This window comes from Vigna radiata, chromosome 5, assembly GCF_000741045.1.
Source record: "Vigna radiata var. radiata cultivar VC1973A chromosome 5, Vradiata_ver6, whole genome shotgun sequence".
Lineage (NCBI taxonomy): Eukaryota > Viridiplantae > Streptophyta > Magnoliopsida > Fabales > Fabaceae > Vigna > Vigna radiata.
This window is the reverse complement of record NC_028355.1, coordinates 13,560,259-13,577,989: the sequence shown is the minus strand read 5'-3', so window position 1 is coordinate 13,577,989 and position 17,731 is coordinate 13,560,259. Positions and strand designations below refer to the sequence as shown.

Here is a 17,731-nt window from a genome sequence, read left to right as displayed (position 1 = left end):
CTAGTTTCTTTATAGATTTTTTTTCTTTATATATTCTTTTCCAACAACCATCTACTCTTGCCTCCACTTAGAAATCAGTTAAAGATGTAGATTTAGAATATTTATATTCAATAAAGAAGATATTTAAAAGATTAAACAAAAGAAAAATGCAGTTTCAATTTAAAACACCAACATGTTGTAACTATCCTTTGGATATAAAATATCAAAAGCCACAACATCATTCACCCATATAGGAATTCACATACGACAAATTCTAGAGTTTCATTTGTGAGGACTTAATATAGCCACTGTTTTATCTTTAAAAAAAAAAATTAAAACATTGGTGCTTAATATATCATTGACATTTAATTTGTTGCAAAATTTAGTTAACAGACAAATTCGTCCCAATGGTTAAAATCTCACAAAACTTAGTAGTAATTTCATGTATTGGTATTGAAAACCAAACCCATAAAAATATTCTCTATTAAAACAAGGCTTGTTTGAATACTTCCTTGTGTCAAGCATCAATAAACCAATAAATCAACTAGCCTTGGGGACTCCACATCTAAATCCACTTTATTTATTACTATGTCTTCTATACCTTTTAATATAGCCTTGTAGACCTACAGTATAACAAAAATTCACAGTAACTTCTTTTAATATAGCCTTGTAGACCTACAGTATAACAAAAATTCACTGTAGCTTATCATGAAGGATCGGATGCTCTGAAAGAAAAAAGCCCAGCCAACATACTGAACATAATCCAAATCATCGATTTCAATAGCAAATGAAATTATCATATAACCTGTTAAACGACTAATGAAACTTTCAGATCGATTACTCCTTTTATAGGCCTGAAATAATTACACTATGAACTTCAGTTTCCAACCAAGACAAACGGGAAATATATTCACCAAAATTTCATTATGCTACGTGTACAAAGAGAACTTATATCGATGAGCTCTCATGGTGTGACAAAGTACATTGTGCACTCAATTCACGCCTTTCTTTTCCTGTTGGCTGCTGAAGCATCTAGTTGAGCTTGACCAAATACAGACCTGCAGAAAGTGAAAAATCAAAACATAACAGACAAATGATAAAAAAAAAAATGCAGTGTCAACTGATCAAGTTTCCATTCAACATTCTGAATATTGTTTCACTCGAATTTGTGTTTCTCTTTTCTATTTTTTTAACATTCTACTGTAAACAACAGTGAAACTTCAACTCATGATTAACAGAACTTATATTTTATTTTCAAATTAACAGACGATACAACAATTTATCACATTGCAAGACTGTTGCTTTTGACTAGTCTTTCTACATACTCATTTAAATTACATCCTTCTAGATAATAAATTCACAAGGAACTCACTTTTCTGTTAAAACTCTCAAGCATGTCAAAAGTTTCATTTCAGATCCCACATTCTACATATAAGTTGCTTTAGAGATTAGACACATCGAGCATACTGCATATACAGTTTTGTATTGAAAAACTTAAACATGAAAAGCAAGTATACCAGAACATTCATCCAGCAATAGAGATCCAACCGCAAACTAGTATATGGCTAAACTTTATATGCTAAAAACTACAATTGAATTCATTGACAAGCTTTTATGTGATGAAATTTTTTATCATTCAGTAACAATACGGTCCATGGACTAAATTTTAACTTTCTTTAGAAATGCACATGCTTGAACATAATCATGCAATATATACATAGCACATGCCGATTGCTTGCTTCAAGAGAACATTGGGGCTGTGAGGTATTATCATGAGATCATTCAAATACAGGGCTGAAAACTTCACATTAATCAACTGGGATTGTCTTCCTCATCTCATAGCTGTTCCTGGCATGCTAACTCCTATACGAGACACAGTCATTCCCCTATGGCTATAAAAATCAGCTAAAGAGAGAAACTGATAATTGTATCAAATTATCTAATATCTAAAAAGTAACAACAGTCTGATAATAAACTAGTAGAGTAATACAATTGAAAAAGAAAGATTTCTATAAAAGTTGAACCAATTGCTACTCTGTTAACTAAATAATGAATATCTACACACATTTGATCCATAACATTCCGATGAACTGTATGGAAACAGAAGGACAAAGGCTAAGTTGAGGAAATAAACACTTACCCACAGGTTGAACACTTATCATGATGCTCACAGAAAATGGACAAGCATACAGAACATACGAAGCCCATGTCAATTGTTCGCTTATGGCAGAAGCACCTGCACAATTCATACAATTTAGGAGTAGGACTCTAACATGCAAGGCTAAGGACTTTAACACACTTGTATAAATCCACTAAAATTACATTAAATATATCATCCACCCAAAGAAATTGAATGCTTGGTGCGATTCATTTTAACAATGTACTAATCCATATCAAAGAAGTAAACTACAAATGCCCTTGGTTATGTGGCCATATTAAATGAATTTAGGCTTTAAAAGCTGGGCTATTGATTGCATAAATTGTGGTTTTGTTTACAAGAACAGAGTCATAAATAGCTGTGTATCTTCAAACCAACACAGATTCAAAAGGGAAGGAAAAAAAATAACAATTGGAGAAAAACAAGTTTAAAGATAACTTGTTGTCCAAATGTTTGTAGTTACAGAAGAGAGGAGAAACAGAAAGAGAAAGAAAATGAAAATACAAAAACTTAAGCCAAAAAGATTTAACTAAGAAAAAACTTACGATGCACGAAAATCCACACCCACAGATTTAGGAAGCCTTAAAAATGCGCGAGAATGTAAATCAGTTGCAAATACTGTCTGCATACACAAGGTTAGATTAGTATAGAAGTAAAACAAAGGTAAAATTGAAAAAACATAATTCAAACATGATTTGAAAAAGAATTAAAATTTGTTTATTCCCTTTCAGAAGCCAAGCATTTAAGTTTCAAGTAATGATTTATTTCATTAGTTTATCACTTTTACTATATTATTTGGTTGATTTGCTTCCCTAGAAGAAAATAACGAGTTAATTGCTTCATTCTGTTTAGGAATTACATACTCAATAAAACAGAGCCTAAACTTGACCAGTTAAATATAGGCCCAAATTTAGCACATCTGCTACCCACATTCATAGCAAAGAGAGATATGCTAAGAAGGCGTAGGGAGAGAATGTTGACATCACAGAGAAAGGGGAATGAGCTGATTGTGTAATGGGTTGGGACAGATAGAAGGGGGCAGGTATGAAGATAATCATTGAGTTTGATTTGCACATCATGCATAAGCCCTTTGTAGGAATTTAGCTCTGTGGTAGCAACAATACTCATTCCACTGTAAGTCAATTAACTACGTCTGTGTTGGACCAGTTTGCACACAACAACCCCAATACCTGATTTTGAACGATTTCCCAACATTTATGATGACCCAAAAAGGACCTCACCACCACTAAGTAGTTTGTACAATACCATATGAAGTAACCACCTATCTTGAGGAGCAACCATGAAAGAAAGAGCTCCAATCTCACACACCGGAAATATAAAGAAACTATAAAACTCGTATTATCAAATAGATTTTTGGCAATAAATTTAAGGACATAGTCCTTGAATAGCAATAGCTATCTCATCAAATTTAAACTGATTCTGTCTGTAGAACAACTTCCTCACCGGAGAGAAGAAATACAACACAAACATAAGAGCATGCCAGTCAGTTCTCTTGCAGGTCTTCTAAAGTCATTGAGGTTAGTAACTTATTTCACAAAGATGTCAATCCTAATGTGAGAAAAAAGTTTTCACCAACCCTAAAACAAAGAATGAAGGTGACACAGCTATGATTTCAGTCTCTGTTTTATTAACAGATTAAACCAAGACACCAGTATCAGCAATATATATTGTCATCATGTCTCCATACCACAAATAAATCTTTTAAATTGTATATGATACATGGTTGCAAAACAAGTTTTAACTATTGCATTCAAATCTCTGTATGGACTTTCAGGAAGTGACATGCTTCTACGAATCTCAACTTATGGCTTATTTTCCCTGTTTTCCAGGATCAGAAGAAAAGTATTATATCATAGTTGAATTCAAATTTCAACAAAAAAGATAAAAGGGAGAACTGTTTTGGCATTACGCAAACAAGGTAGATGAGTTTGGATTTTGGTGAGGAGAGGCAAGAACCACTAATATATGGTGACCATGGTTTTCTCAACAATACAATTTACAGCATTCACGGACTAGCAAAAAAAAACTACATTGCAAGACACACCAATGCTTAAAAACAGACAATTAAACACATGCTTACTGAAAGATATTGATAAAGCCCTTCCAATTGAGGAGGCTTGTAATATATTCCACTAGTTATGTAAGAAGCCTGTCATTCATGACACAAAAAATGACCATATTCAGTTAAACGTATTCTCCAACTGCAACATCAACTCGTTCAATATGTGTTTGTGCACTTTACTACCTGCTGGAGGAATGCAGAGTTGTTGGAGCCAATATAACAAGAATCTATAGGAACCTACAATATAAAATGTTACTTAGACATAAATACTAGTTTCAAATAAAATACAAGCAATCTTCAACTGTTAGTAACAAATATATTGCTGAAAGATGCCTGACTACTTAACAGTCTCTTGGAAAAAAAAATTCCATAGTTGAAAGAAGAAAGAAAATTAAAGGCAAAGATTTAGTACATACCATAGAACGCTGTGCAGAGAATATTGCATTCATGATTGCCACATACCTGAAAAGGATAGAAGGTGTTATTTGAAGTGAAAGGTTAATGCAATATTAAATATATGGAAGGTAAAGATTGTGAGAAACACACTGTTCTGGTCCATCGGCAGCGCCTTGCAAACATAAAATCTGTTCATAAATCAGTAAGTACAATGGCAATTAATTAAAATCGAAAAATTGGAAACAAAAGCCAAAATTAAAGAAAAACAACAAAAATAAGACCAGACATGTAAACCTTAAAGCTTTCACACATTACAAACAAGCAAAAACAAAAAGTAAATGACATAATTAGCATGAATGAATTCAATCAAACATCCAATACCAAAAAGAAGAGTGTAACAAAGTGTAAGCCCCGCAATACCAACATTAGATGACAGAAAAATACGCTTATCATTTGCCAAAGTCTAACATCAAACTCGAAGGGATCCTCATTAATACAATAAAAGGCGAAAGTCAATCGTAGTTGGCTAACAGTTCCAGTGGTAGTTGCAAGTCATGGCCACATTCCAGTAACTAAAAAACTCAATGCAATATCAAATTGACGCATATACACATACCCGAGGCTGCGGAGGCATAGGTCCTAAGCGAAAAGCTCTCTGTATATCTGACAATCCAATCAGGTAAAACAAATAAAAGGTAAAGCCTATTCTATTGCAACATAAGGTGTTTTCAAATTCATTAGCGTGAATCAAAAGAACTTGGAAACTGAATCGGCGATAAGGATACAACAAAGCGCCATGGACAAGGAGCCCGATAGGAGCGAAGAAGGCACGGTTCCCGTTTTTCGAAGAGCGTCTAATTGCCGGTCCCTAGCGAGAAACTCGTTGATATTGTGGAGTAAGTTGGAATAAAGCGCGGGCATTGTGCCGGTGGTGGCACCGTGGTTCCGTTCGGAAGAGGAATCGTACACATAGGCGCAGGAGTTGCATCCAGTGGCGATGACGATGACCTGGTTGAGCTGGCCGAGGAGCAGGATCGAGTTGAGAAAGGCGAGTACCTGGGAAATGAAACAAGAACATTGAGATTGGAATGGAACGGGAGTGGTGTAGTGGTTTGGGAACGGAAATTACTTGGGAGAGGAACTCGGCGAAGGGGAAGGGGAAAGTGGCCCAGAAGAAAGGATTGGTGTCTAGCGTCACAACCAGAAGGCTCACATCGTCTGCGTAGATTTTCGAAGGTGCAGAAGGCATGTTGTGCTTGTGCTCTGTCCCTTCAACTGCTTCTGCTTTCACTTTCAATTCATTTCTTGGCACCTCTTGTTTTATTCCAGCGCATGCAATAAATCTTCCCGGGCTTCAGGCCCAACTGCCATTTTTCTAATAAAATAATAACAAATTAAATTATGGGACTAATTTTAGTTTGGTCAAGAGTTTTTAAAATTATGGATTATATTTAGATTTTATTTTTTTTACTTTAATTCTATAAAATGTTTTGATCTTCTGGTCTTTATGAAGAATGTTATTAAAATGATATGGAAAAGAGACATAATGATGGTAGATCAAAATAGGAAAAGAAAAGAAAAAGTTGTTAAGCATTAAGTCCATATTGGATCATGAATCAAATTTAAAAAGTTTAACCCACCTAAGCTTTTTGGAATTCGGTAGTAGATTATAGAACTGGATTTAATTTATGTCAAAGCCTAAGTCTTAGTTTTCATCAAGTGAGCTTAGGTATGTGAGTTTATGATACAACTACTTAAGTCAAAATAAAAATATAAAGTAAATTTAAGCTTGTAATATCAATGTGTTGAAATTAAAAAAAAAAAAATGCGTGTTCTTTCCTACCCAAAATTTAAATTATGTTCTTGTTTCCTTGGACAGTGTGAAGTTCAAAAATCTCCCATATTAGATTTGTTTGCTGAAATATTGCTATTTCAGTAACATGTGTTTTCTTTCTTATTTGCAATATAAGGTTACTCTCCTAAACTGGACCATGCTAGAGAAAAATGTTATACCAAGAGCTTGGCGTTGGCGTTACGTTACATTAAAAAGTTAATCACTGAATGGCGTCACCGTCAAATTCAGAGCTTCTATACAGATTATACCAAGAATCACTGACACTAGTTAAACAAGATAATTAAGCACAACAGAAAATATAAATGGCTAAGCTTGTGATGAAACCCGAAATTCCATAGTTTTCCAGATTTACGAATGAGTACAAGAGTACAGAAGAATATAAGCAACTACAGGGAGCACCCGTGACAATGAAAGTGGCAGGCAAACTAAACCCACCAAAAAAATGATGAGATTACAATGCCACGGGTATCATGAACTTGACAAGCAATAACACAAGTGCATACGTCAAAGTGGGTAATGGTTTCACCAAGGAGCATGCAGCAGAAGCCCCAGAAGAAATGCCGCTAATAGGACCATTTGCAGGAGAGAATCCTGGAAGCCCCGTTGAAGGAACCACTGAGGATATAGACGACGTAGGACCTGCTCCATCGAACAATGGTGCTGGCGCTGGTCCAAACACCGTGTCTTTTGCAACGGTGGTAGGTGGGGCAACAAGAGGAGGAAATTCCTGTGGACCTGCAACATCATTTGAAACATGTTTATAAGACATTTCAGGGAATACAAGGTATCTTGCGCCACCAAGTTCTCTTTAGGGGGTGAGTTTCATTAGAGTATGTTAAATTAGGAACTGCAACTGGAACATCCCTGATGATCCAGGGGATAGAGCCACCTACAGACTGCTACTTTTCCTGGCATCATTTTAGTCCACATAAAAATGCTACACAACATCCAACCTAACTAAATTTTAGTTCTGCAAATAAAGTCTATTATAAACTTAATTTGCATGGATGGAACATCAAAGCAAATTAGGAATTTCAGATATTTAAAGTTGTTATCTTTAGTCTTCTTATAATTTGAGTTTACATATTTTAACTCCAAAAGTAAGCTCAAGAGGAAGGAATTCCCTTTCCTCCGACCCATCTCGGTAAATAAACCATCCAAAATAAAATCAAAACAATGCATTATGCATTTGAGCTGTGTTTATGTAACACTAACCAGGACATCGAGGCTGAAGAGAAGGGGACAACCTGCAAGACGAGAACAAAAATTAAACAAGCTTAAACTCAAAGAATAGTACAGCAAAGTACAGAATGTTGAAAAATGTGGTTAGAACCACATGTACACAGAGTGTAAGCATACATTGTTGCTATGGTGCCATTAACAATGCCATCATAATTGCAAGAAGTAACATTGCAACCACCACTAGTCTGCTGCACTGTAACATTCCCAAGCATAAGGTTGCTGCCTTTACATTGCATGCTGGAGCAAGAAACAGCTAGAGAAGCCGGCATACAGTACAGACTACAAAAAAAAAAAAAAAAAAGAGTTGCAAACCATTAAACACCAGAAACAGCACCTCCTCAGACACTACAGAGACCATTTTTCACTTCACACTCAAATTAAGAACAGAACAAACAATTGCTTAGTTAGTACTTCAAGTTTCTCGGTCCACAGCTACACTGAACACAGTGCCCCGCGGTAATGGCATAGCTCCCATTAGGGACAAGCAAACCAAAATCAGAGGCGGATTTAGGAAAATTCGAAGCACAGGCTGCAACACAAGAGAGAGAGAGAGTTAGAATTTGAACAGAAAATTATAAATTGCAGTGAAAGAAAAGGAAAGAGAAAGAAAGGCAAGCATTAGTTTATTACCGGGTATTGGAACAGCAAGGATATCTCCATCATTAATGGCAGTGCTTCCCATGGCATTGACATTCATCAAATCTGTAAGCGTGGTGAAGTACCTGGCAGCAATGGCAGCGAGTGAATCAACGGGTCGAACGACGTAAGAGAGGTAAATGGCGGGGAGAGAGTTGTCGGAGCCGTTAAAGCAGGTGCAGGGGAGGGGCACGACTAGGTTTTGTCCCACATCGAGGACGGAGGGGTCGGGAATGGAATTGGCCTCGCGCAGCTGGTCGGAGGAGACGAGGCCACCGTAGACGGAGTCGGCGATAGAGGATAGAGTGTCGGAGGGGCGCGTCTTGTAGTTGGTGGCGACAGACTTACGAATGCCGTCGACGCAGGAGCAGGAGATGGGGATCTTGAGGAAGAGCTTGGAAGGTAGGATGTGATGCTCGACGTCGGGGTAGGAGATGTCGATGGCATTCGCAGTGAGAAGCGCGATGGGGTCGATTTGGAAAAGCGAGGCCACTTCGGATACTTTGAGGTCAGTGTAAAGGGTGTATCCGAGAAGCGCGTTGCATGAGTCGGAGTTGGAGCATGGCTCGATGGTGGATTTGCACACCGCCTGAAGAAGTAACGAGAGGAACAGTGTACCCTGCAGAAGATGCTTTGGGTTTGGCATTCTTAAAATAGAAAGAGGTTTAAGTTTTCAGGCAACAGGGTACAATGTGGGAAACTGATTCTAGGATGTCGGAGTGTAGGAAGAGGAGGGAGTTTAGGGTTTTCTGAGGAGTGTTCTCCCTCTCTGAGAAGTGAAGGCGCAGAGAGAAGAGTGTTGTGTTGGGGAGGGGAAAAGTTTCACTTTGAAAAGCGAAAGAGAGTTTAGAGTAGAAGACAGGTGTGTTCCATAGAGCCAAAAGGACACTGTTTCTCACTGGTCATACTCTCATCATAGACATTTCAACCTTTTACTCGCTTCGCTGGACATTTTTGTCCTTCTCTCTCCAAAACCCAATAAATAAAATCTAAATCCGAAAATTCATTAATTTTCTTTTTTTTTAAGTTTTACTTACTGGAATGTCAGATTCAAAAATTTAAATGTAAGGATGAATTATTATGGTTTTGTCCTTTGGACGGCACGACTTGTGTCGGGATGGGAGCAACGAAGGATGAGGATGTTTGGGTAATTTAGTTGTTTGAGGAGAGGGTGGTGTGGCCCGCATTCAAGTTTATATTGGTTGGTATATAGTTTGCTTTTTCAGGCGTTTGGGCAAGGAATTTTAGTTTTCTTGCTGTCTTTCTCTATGCCAATCCAAAACGATACCTTGGCTAAGCGAGAGTCCCCTCATGGAAGCAAAACTAAATTCTTTTTTAAAAATAATAAAGTAAATTTGGGAAGTTCATCTACGTTTCGACGTGTTTATTGATTGCAGTCAATGCATCATTATTTCTTTACTACTTCTTGCAGATTATCATCCATTATTTTCAGCTATTTTAGGTACGTCTGCCATTTAACCTCGCATAATGTAAAGTGAGTGAAAATTAAGGCTTACGGGTGCATTTGCTTTCATGATTATGTAATTATGAATTGATATTTTAAATATTACCCGGTGACAAATTCTCCCTACACCTCAGTCGCTTCACCTTACACCTCTCTATTTTTTATTTCCAATTCTACCCTTCTCATATATGAGAGAGAATATTTTGTTTTCAGAAAAAGTTGAAACATTTGAAAAATAAAAATAATGAAGCACCACCAGCCTTTCGTGTCTCCTCCGACCGCATATTAAAAAAACCTACACTCATTTTTTCTTCATTTCTCTCTTGCAATTTATAACTAAAAAAGCCTATACTCCTTTATTTGTGTTGTCTTTAAGCGTTCATCCATTCCTCCCTTTTTCACTCATATCTTGTCTCGCTGACTCCTTTGTCTCACTCATATGCTTGGCTGTTTCTGTTAAAAAAAGGTTGCTCTTACTCTGTTAAAAATGTTTATTCTGTTTCTATTAAAAAAATCTTGGCATTTGGCCTATTGAGCTAGGTCTGTACACAGTGAAAGCGAGGGGACGAAGTCCTAGAACATAGCCACAATGGGAATTACGGTTAAACACCATCATAGTGTTGGAAGTGCGGATAAGAGATGCCGCAATTGGATGATGAGAGCCGCACTTGGAAGTGCGGAGAGGGGTCACCGCAGTTGGACATGCGTTTCTTGTTAGCCGCAGTTGGATCTTAATAACACTGGCGAACAACAAAAATAATATTGGCAACATATAATCTTAATCTTAGAATGCAATGTTGTTAGATATTTGTTTTTTAACTGCACATTGTTGCACATTACATATTTATTTAATTTATCTTTATTATTTTTGTTAATTGAATAAATCTTTTCTATTCCTAAACTTTAGGAGAAAACAATTGTGTTTTATCTTAGTTAGTTTATTTGTTAAGGTAAGTATTATAAATGTATGCAATTGACATTTGAATAAGATAAGAGTTCTCAATCATCTTTCATTCAATTTATATACTCTTCTCGTTTCAATCTTTCATTCTTTGTTTTTCTTGTTGCTCACATTTTAAACCTACAATTGGTATCGTGAGCCCTTTTCTTACAAACCTGTGAAAATGGATGTTGAATCAAATTTCTCACAAGTTGCACCTCCAGTCTTTGATGGAGAAAGCTACGATCTTTGGGCTGTCAAAATGGAAGCTTACTTGGAGGCTCTAGATCTTTGGGAAGTTGTAGAAGCAGAGTATGAAGTTCTTCCACTGTCGGATAATCCTACCATGGCCCAGATCAAAATTCACAAGGAGAGAAAAACTAGAAAAGCAAAGGCCAAATAATGTCTATTTGTTGGTGTTTCTCAAACCATCTTAACAAGAATTATGACTCTTAAATTAGCCAAAGAAATTTGGTATTATCTAAAGGAAGAGTACGCCAGGAATGAAAGAATAAGAAGCATGCAGGTGCTTAATTTAATGAGGGAATTTGAATTGCAAAGGATGAAAGAGTCTGAAAAAATCAGAGAATACTCAGACAAATTGTTGGGTATTGCCAACAAGATAAGGTTGTTGGGCAGCAATTTTCCTGATTCAAGAATTGTTGAGAAAATTCTGGTAACGGTGCTAGAAAAGTATGAAGCATTTATTGCTTCGTTGGACAATAAAAGGGATTTGTCTAAATCACATTTTCAGAAGTGCTACATGTATTCCAAGCCCAAAAGCAACGAAGTTCGATGAGGAAAGATCATGTTGTTGAAGGTGCTCTTCTAGTCAAAAGCCAACAAGCCAAAAACTACAAGAAGAATCATACAGCTAGCAGTAAGAGCAATACAAATAATTACGATAAAGGAAAAAGTGGAAAGAAAAGTTACCCACCTTGTCACCATTGTGGCAAAATGGGTTACCCTCCATTCAGATGCTGACAAAGACTTGATGTTAAATGCAATAAGTGCAATCAAATGGGACACGAAGCAATCATATGCAAGAGCAAAAATCAACAACAAGAGGAAGAAGCTAAGGCTGCTGATCAGGAGGAGGAGTACCAACTATTTGTAGCTTGTTTCTTGAGCAGTGAATCGAGTGAAAGCTGGCTGATAGATAGCGTTTGTACCAATCACACGACCTTCAACAAGGCTCTTTTCAGTGATTTAAGGCCAACTAATGTCACTAAAGTCAGAATAGGTAACAATGATCATATCTCAGTCAAAGGAAAGGGGAAAGTTGCAATCACAAGCTGTACAGGCACAAAGTTCATTCATGATGTTTTTTTTTTTGTTCCTGAAATTGACCGGAACTTATTAAGTGTTGGTCAATTGATTGAAAAAGGATTTAAAGTTATTTTTGAAGATAAATATTGTTTGATTAAAGATGCAGTTGGTCAAGATATGTTTAAGGTAAAAATGAAAGGAAAAAGCTTTGCTCTAAATCCATTGGAGGTGGAGCAGATTGTTTTTTCTTTGAAGGAAAATGTCACAGAAATATGGCACAAGAGACTTGAACACTATCATCATCAAGGACTACTGTAAATGAGTGGAAAAGAGCTAGCACTTGATATTCCGGTGCTTGAGAATCAAACTTCAAACTGCAAAGCTTGTCAATTTGGGAAGCTAAGTAGAAAACCTTTTCCAAAGACAACATGGAGAGCATCAAGGAAGCTGCAATTAATTCACACAGATGTTGCAGGGCCTCAAAGAACACCTTCGTTGAAAGGTAATCTTTATTATGTTATTTTCATTGATAAAATTACCAGAATGTGTTGGATCTTTTTCTTTAAGAACAAATCAGAGGTGGATGGATGAAACTGGTTTCAAAATTCAGATTTTGAGGACAAACAATGGCATCGAGTACACATCTGAAAGATTTAATCATTTTTGTGAGGATTTTGGCGTTGAACATCAACTAACTGTTCCCTATACCCCCCACAACAAAATGGGGTTAGTAAGAGGAGAAACCGATACATCTTGGAGATGACGAGATGCATGCTGTATGAAAAGAATTTACCAACAGAATTTTGGGCAGAGGCAACACATACAGTTGTTTTTCTTCAGAATAAACTCCCACCAAAGCTTTGTACGATCAAATACCATTTGAGGTTTGGCATGGTTATAAACCATCTATGAAATTGCTTAAAATATTTGGTTGTTTGTGCTTTACTCATGTTCCACAGATAAGCTGGATAAAAGAGCATCACCGGGTATCTTTATAGGCTACAGTACAGTCAGCAAAGCCTATAAAATTTTTCAGCTGCAAACCAAAAAAATAATTATTAGCAGGGATGTTCACTTTCTGGAAGATGAAGAATGGAATTGGGATGATAAAAGGAAGACAAATCTGGTTTCTACAGATGTGAAGTTCAAATCTTCAAACACAAGACAAAATGAAGATGGAAATTGGCAAAATGAATTATTAGATGATGATCCAGTAAGAGGTACCAGATCGCTATCTTAGATTTATGAAAGATGGAATATTCCTGTTTGTGAACCTGGAGATTATGAAGAAGCAAAAAAAAGTTCAAATTGAAGGGCTACAATGAAGGAGGAGTTGTCAATGATTGAGAAGAACCAAACCTGGATTCTTATGGAAAAACCTCAAGGCAGAAAAGTAATTGGGGTCAAATGGGTGTATAGAACTAAATTAAATGCTAACGGTTCTATCAACAAACACGAGGCAATACTCGTAGTGAAAAGTTATGCACAAATTTTTGGTGTTGACTACTCGGATACTTTTGCACCAGTTGCTCGATTGGACACCATTAGGTTGTTACTTGCTATAGCTGCTCAAAAGAATTGGAAGGTTTCTCAACTTGATGTTAAATCAACTTTTTTAAATGGTTTTTTCCAAGAAGAAATATGTGTTGAACAACCCCAAGACTCTATGAAAGAAGGAGAAGAATATAAGGTTTATTTACTCAAAAAGGCACTTTATGGGCTGAAACAAGCCCCAAGATCTTGTACAACAGGATTAATGATAACTCTCAGATTTTGTATTTTTATTTGTGCTTAGGAGTCTTCATTAGTGAATTTTTGTTTTTAATTGTTTATAATTAGGCTAGATTTAGGTTTTTCCTTGAATTCTTTAGTTTTGTTTAATTTTAGTTAAAAATAGATTTTTAGATGTTTTTTTTAGTGTTTGTTCATAATTAGGAAATTAGTTATTTTGAAAAGTAATCTTTTAATAAAAAAAATCTTTTCTTGATTTTAGTTTAAATAGGTTCTTTTTAATTCTTCTTAATTGTTGAAATGTTTCTCCTTAATTGTTGATTAACCCTGTGCTTAATTGAATTGAAATGGCAGATTGAAACAATATTTTGGGTCGCTTGAATTGGGCTATTGCTGTTCTGATTGGATTTTAATTGGCCTGCTACGTTGGACATCCGCTGCTGTCACATTTTGCTTTGATGCTGAAGACGTTGCTGATTGAAGTGTACATAGTGGGCCACTGTTTTAGGCAGATTTGGCAGGATATTGGGCTGCTGCTGGTGGAGGAAAAATAGGCCCTGAAACGCTGTTGCTGGCACTTGGAGGTGCTGCTGCCAACATGGGGTTTATTGAAAGAAATTTGGACAGCTGGTGCAAAGCATGCTGGACTTGGGTTGGCTTTAATGAAACGTTGCGTTTCAGCTGCNGTTTTGGGGTCTCAGTTCCAGCAATTCATTTGNGAGAAACACTTTCTCGAGCACTTTCATTTTGGAGAAAAGAAGAATGAACCCTTGACTTAGGGCTTGACGCAACAGAGGCAGAGAAAAGGAAGCCAAATCAAAGCTGACCGGAGCTGCCCGAAGAAGATGACCGGAGNTGAACCGNCAGAGATGAATGTTGATCGAAGGGCTCAAATAGAAGAATGCACAGTGGTCGTCCGATGATAAAAGTCTCGTGCAAGTTTCTTCTTCTCTTTTCCCTCTTTTATTTCTTTCGTTTTCTTCAGACCCTATATAANGGGGTTTTGCTTCTGCCATGTANACANACTTACTCTTAGACCGAAACACTTTTNACGTTACAGTTCTCTCTTNTCTAGTTTAGGGTTTTATTCGCTTTTCTTAGAGTAGGGTTTGTGTTCGTGATTCTGGATTTCGTTGATGAGATTCATGGAACCGTGGCAACCGTGAGCTTCTCATTCGGTGATCTCCGGTATAGTGTCTGTAATTTTCCTTTTTCATATTAATAAAATTCGATTTCGCGTTTTCCTTTTATTCTTGTTTGTTGTGTTGAAATTGTTTTGTGATGTTGATGCTTGTAATGCTATTCTTTAGAAATTGAATTGGACTATGTGATCTCTGCATTTTATAATTCCTTGTGGAATTAAATGCCTCTGTAATGAGCATTATTCATCGAGATGTCTTCTCGAGTCAGAGAAGAGTCCATTAAAGATTAATGAGTGTTATATTTTTATTTCTTGTGTTTTGTGCATTGATTGATTAATTGAGTGAGAATTTCCACTTTAAGTTCTGAAATATGAACTAAAAAGACCCCATAGAGGGCTTAACTTTCTCGGAATGTCTTTCTGAAGAGGAATTGAGACTTTTTCATTCAATCTATTGCACATTTATCTCTGTTCTTTGATTTTTTCTAATATCGTTAGTTTGTTTCTTTCCTTTTTACATTTCTATTGAATTAATGTTTAGTATAGTATGTACTGTTCTGATTGGTTGGATATTAAGTGTTCATTCTGATTGAAGGTCATTTAGGTTCCTTTATTTTGCTTTTAATTGAAATAGATGTAGAATGTTGATATTGTTCCTTCTGAAGTTTAGTTTTTTTTTTTTTTTTTCAGAATTGTGTAGATTTAGGATTTATTTTGTTTTAGTTACTGTTAGAATTTTATGCACTGTCAAGTTCTATCTTTTCATGACTATAGTTTAGAGTAGGTTTTATTTTTTTTACATTTTATTTCTTTAATTTCCTTTTAAACAGATTTTTCTTCTTTACTATTTTCTTCTCAATTTCTTGGTTTTTAATTAGATTTTATTTTCCCCACCTTGCATTAGAATAGTAAATAATTAGGTAGTAAGTAATACAAGATTCTAACCAAACACTTTGAACTTAATTGTACCGAGTCCGAGGATTGATACCTAGGTTGTCCCTATACTATATTAGTGGGAAAATCTAGTTTGTTCTGATTTTGTGCGACCAATATCAGTTTAACAATTAATGATCATTTGCTGAACTTAGGATTTGTCAAAAGCTTAGTTTAATCAACACTGTATGTTAAGCATGATAGAGCTGACATTCTTATCATCTCACTTTGTGTGGATGACCTCTTTGTAATAGGAAACAACACAAGGCTTGTAGAGAAGTTTAAGAAAGAAATGATTCAGGTATTTGAAATGGCAGACCTTGGTTTAATGACCTTCTTTCTTGGCATGGAGAACAAGGAGAACATGAAGTCTTCATTTGTCAAAAGAAATATGTCAATGAGATTTTGAAGAAGTTTAAACTTGATGAATTCAAATGTTAATACCCAATTTCGTCCGGATTATTTTTCTAATATTCTTGTTGTCACATATTTAACCCTTTTATTATTCATTCACATTTTTATTTTTATCACTTTCTTACTTATTTTTGTTTTATGGTAATTATTTTATTTTAGTTCATCCTTTTTATTTTATTTATTTTACTTTTTCTTTTCTATGCTTATTTTCTTTTAGTTTATCCTATTCTCTTTTTTTTATTTCATTTTGCTTTTTCCTTTACAATTTTTAATTTTTAAGTTTTTTAATTTTCGTTTTTTTTTTAAGTTTTACCCTTTTTATATTTTATCTTATTTAAATATATAAAAAAAGAAGAAAAAGAGAAACGTTGATTCTTGTCTTTAGTGAATTTTTTTTTTTTGAAAAAAAAAATAAAAAGAAGAAATACGTTTGGCTAAGCGTACTGTGTTGGAGGAGGAGGGGGCAGAAAATCTTTTTCTTCAGGTAAGGACAACGCGGATGGAATGGTGGCAGAGGAAGTTTGCAACAATTGGCAGAGAGGAATTATGCATTGAAAAAACGATTAAAGTGGAGTAAGGAGAGGGTAGAAAGGGGTATGGCGATTGGAATAGGATTTTGAAGAACAAAAACACACACTTTGGCGAAATGAGGAGACTCTTCACAGAATCAGGAATCGGGCTCCTTGTGAGAGCTTATTCATTGACCTGCACAGAGAGAGGAGAGGGAACCATCGTCAGGAGCACGAAGCCAGCCAAGATCAGTGGAGCTTCAAGAGGTTAGTGTCTTTATTCCTTCAAAGATTACTGCATTGTGTATAATGTTTATGCTTGTCGCTTGGTATTGTTCTGCACGTATACGATATCATGCTATGAAGCTTGCTCATTTGCCCCTGCTATCCATCGTATAGTCGTATGTCATTTTAAACTTGAAGCTTCCCATAGCTTGTTCAATCACCCTCGTCTTCATCTCCATCAAGCTCCATTTGTTACCTGATAAAACCCCTCAACCTTACGGCACCATAACCTCTTCAATCTACATTTAGACAAGAAAAACACAACAGATACCAAATCGCTCACCCTTCCTCACCCTCACCGAACCATTGTCATTCGACACCTATCCGTAAAATTATCTTCATTCTTCTTCACAAATCCCTGCCTCGCAACCAGTGTGTTATCTTCATTTACCGGCTTCATCAATCCCTTCGTTCCTCACCCAACTTGCTCTGTTCCTTCACACAATACTAAAACACGCACGCAACATTTCTCCTCCATCGGTTTCTATACCTTCTCCACCCCATCTATCACTGCCACATCCAAACCTTACCTTTTCGCTTGCACCCTTGTCCCTCACGGCTTTGACCATAACTAATCATCAACATGAAATTTGAATACCCACCAGAAGAACAACGGCAACTTACAGGGACTGTTGACTGCCCCCACACATCACCACGAGACTTTCCAGTGTGCTTTGTCCTCACTCGCACACTTT

The 17,731-nt window shown here is 36.2% G+C and overlaps 2 protein-coding genes across 4 annotated transcripts; both read right to left on the bottom strand.

Annotated features, from left to right (window-relative positions):
• Window positions 1-732: 732 nt before the first annotated feature.
• On the bottom strand, window positions 733-5,928 carry LOC106759988 (RNA polymerase II transcription factor B subunit 4). Of its 3 annotated transcripts, none has more exons than XM_022780644.1 (11): window positions 5,746-5,928; window positions 5,402-5,672; window positions 5,233-5,279; window positions 4,767-4,804; window positions 4,637-4,682; window positions 4,404-4,457; window positions 4,239-4,307; window positions 2,683-2,759; window positions 2,120-2,215; window positions 1,787-1,865; window positions 733-1,037 (listed from the first exon to the last, which is right to left on the bottom strand). In XM_022780644.1, the coding sequence occupies exons 1-10, from the start codon at window positions 5,863-5,865 to the stop codon at window positions 1,811-1,813; spliced, it is 873 nt and encodes a 290-aa protein (XP_022636365.1). In that variant the 5' UTR covers window positions 5,866-5,928; the 3' UTR covers window positions 733-1,037; window positions 1,787-1,810. The 3 variants fall into 3 exon arrangements, with proteins under 3 accessions (XP_022636365.1, XP_014498896.1, XP_022636366.1); XM_022780645.1 differs by having other exon boundaries at window positions 988-1,037; window positions 1,787-1,842; window positions 5,746-5,927; XM_014643410.2 differs by lacking the exon at window positions 1,787-1,865 and having other exon boundaries at window positions 5,746-5,927.
• An 807-nt stretch (window positions 5,929-6,735) lies between these two features.
• Window positions 6,736-9,250, bottom strand: LOC106759724 (lysM domain-containing GPI-anchored protein 1). The gene is made up of 5 exons (XM_014643044.2): window positions 8,344-9,250; window positions 8,125-8,242; window positions 7,831-7,992; window positions 7,687-7,718; window positions 6,736-7,206 (listed from the first exon to the last, which is right to left on the bottom strand). Exons 1-5 carry the CDS (start codon window positions 8,993-8,995, stop codon window positions 6,923-6,925), a joined length of 1,248 nt encoding a protein of 415 aa, XP_014498530.1. The 5' UTR covers window positions 8,996-9,250; the 3' UTR covers window positions 6,736-6,922.
• Between the last annotated feature and the right edge of the window lie 8,481 nt (window positions 9,251-17,731).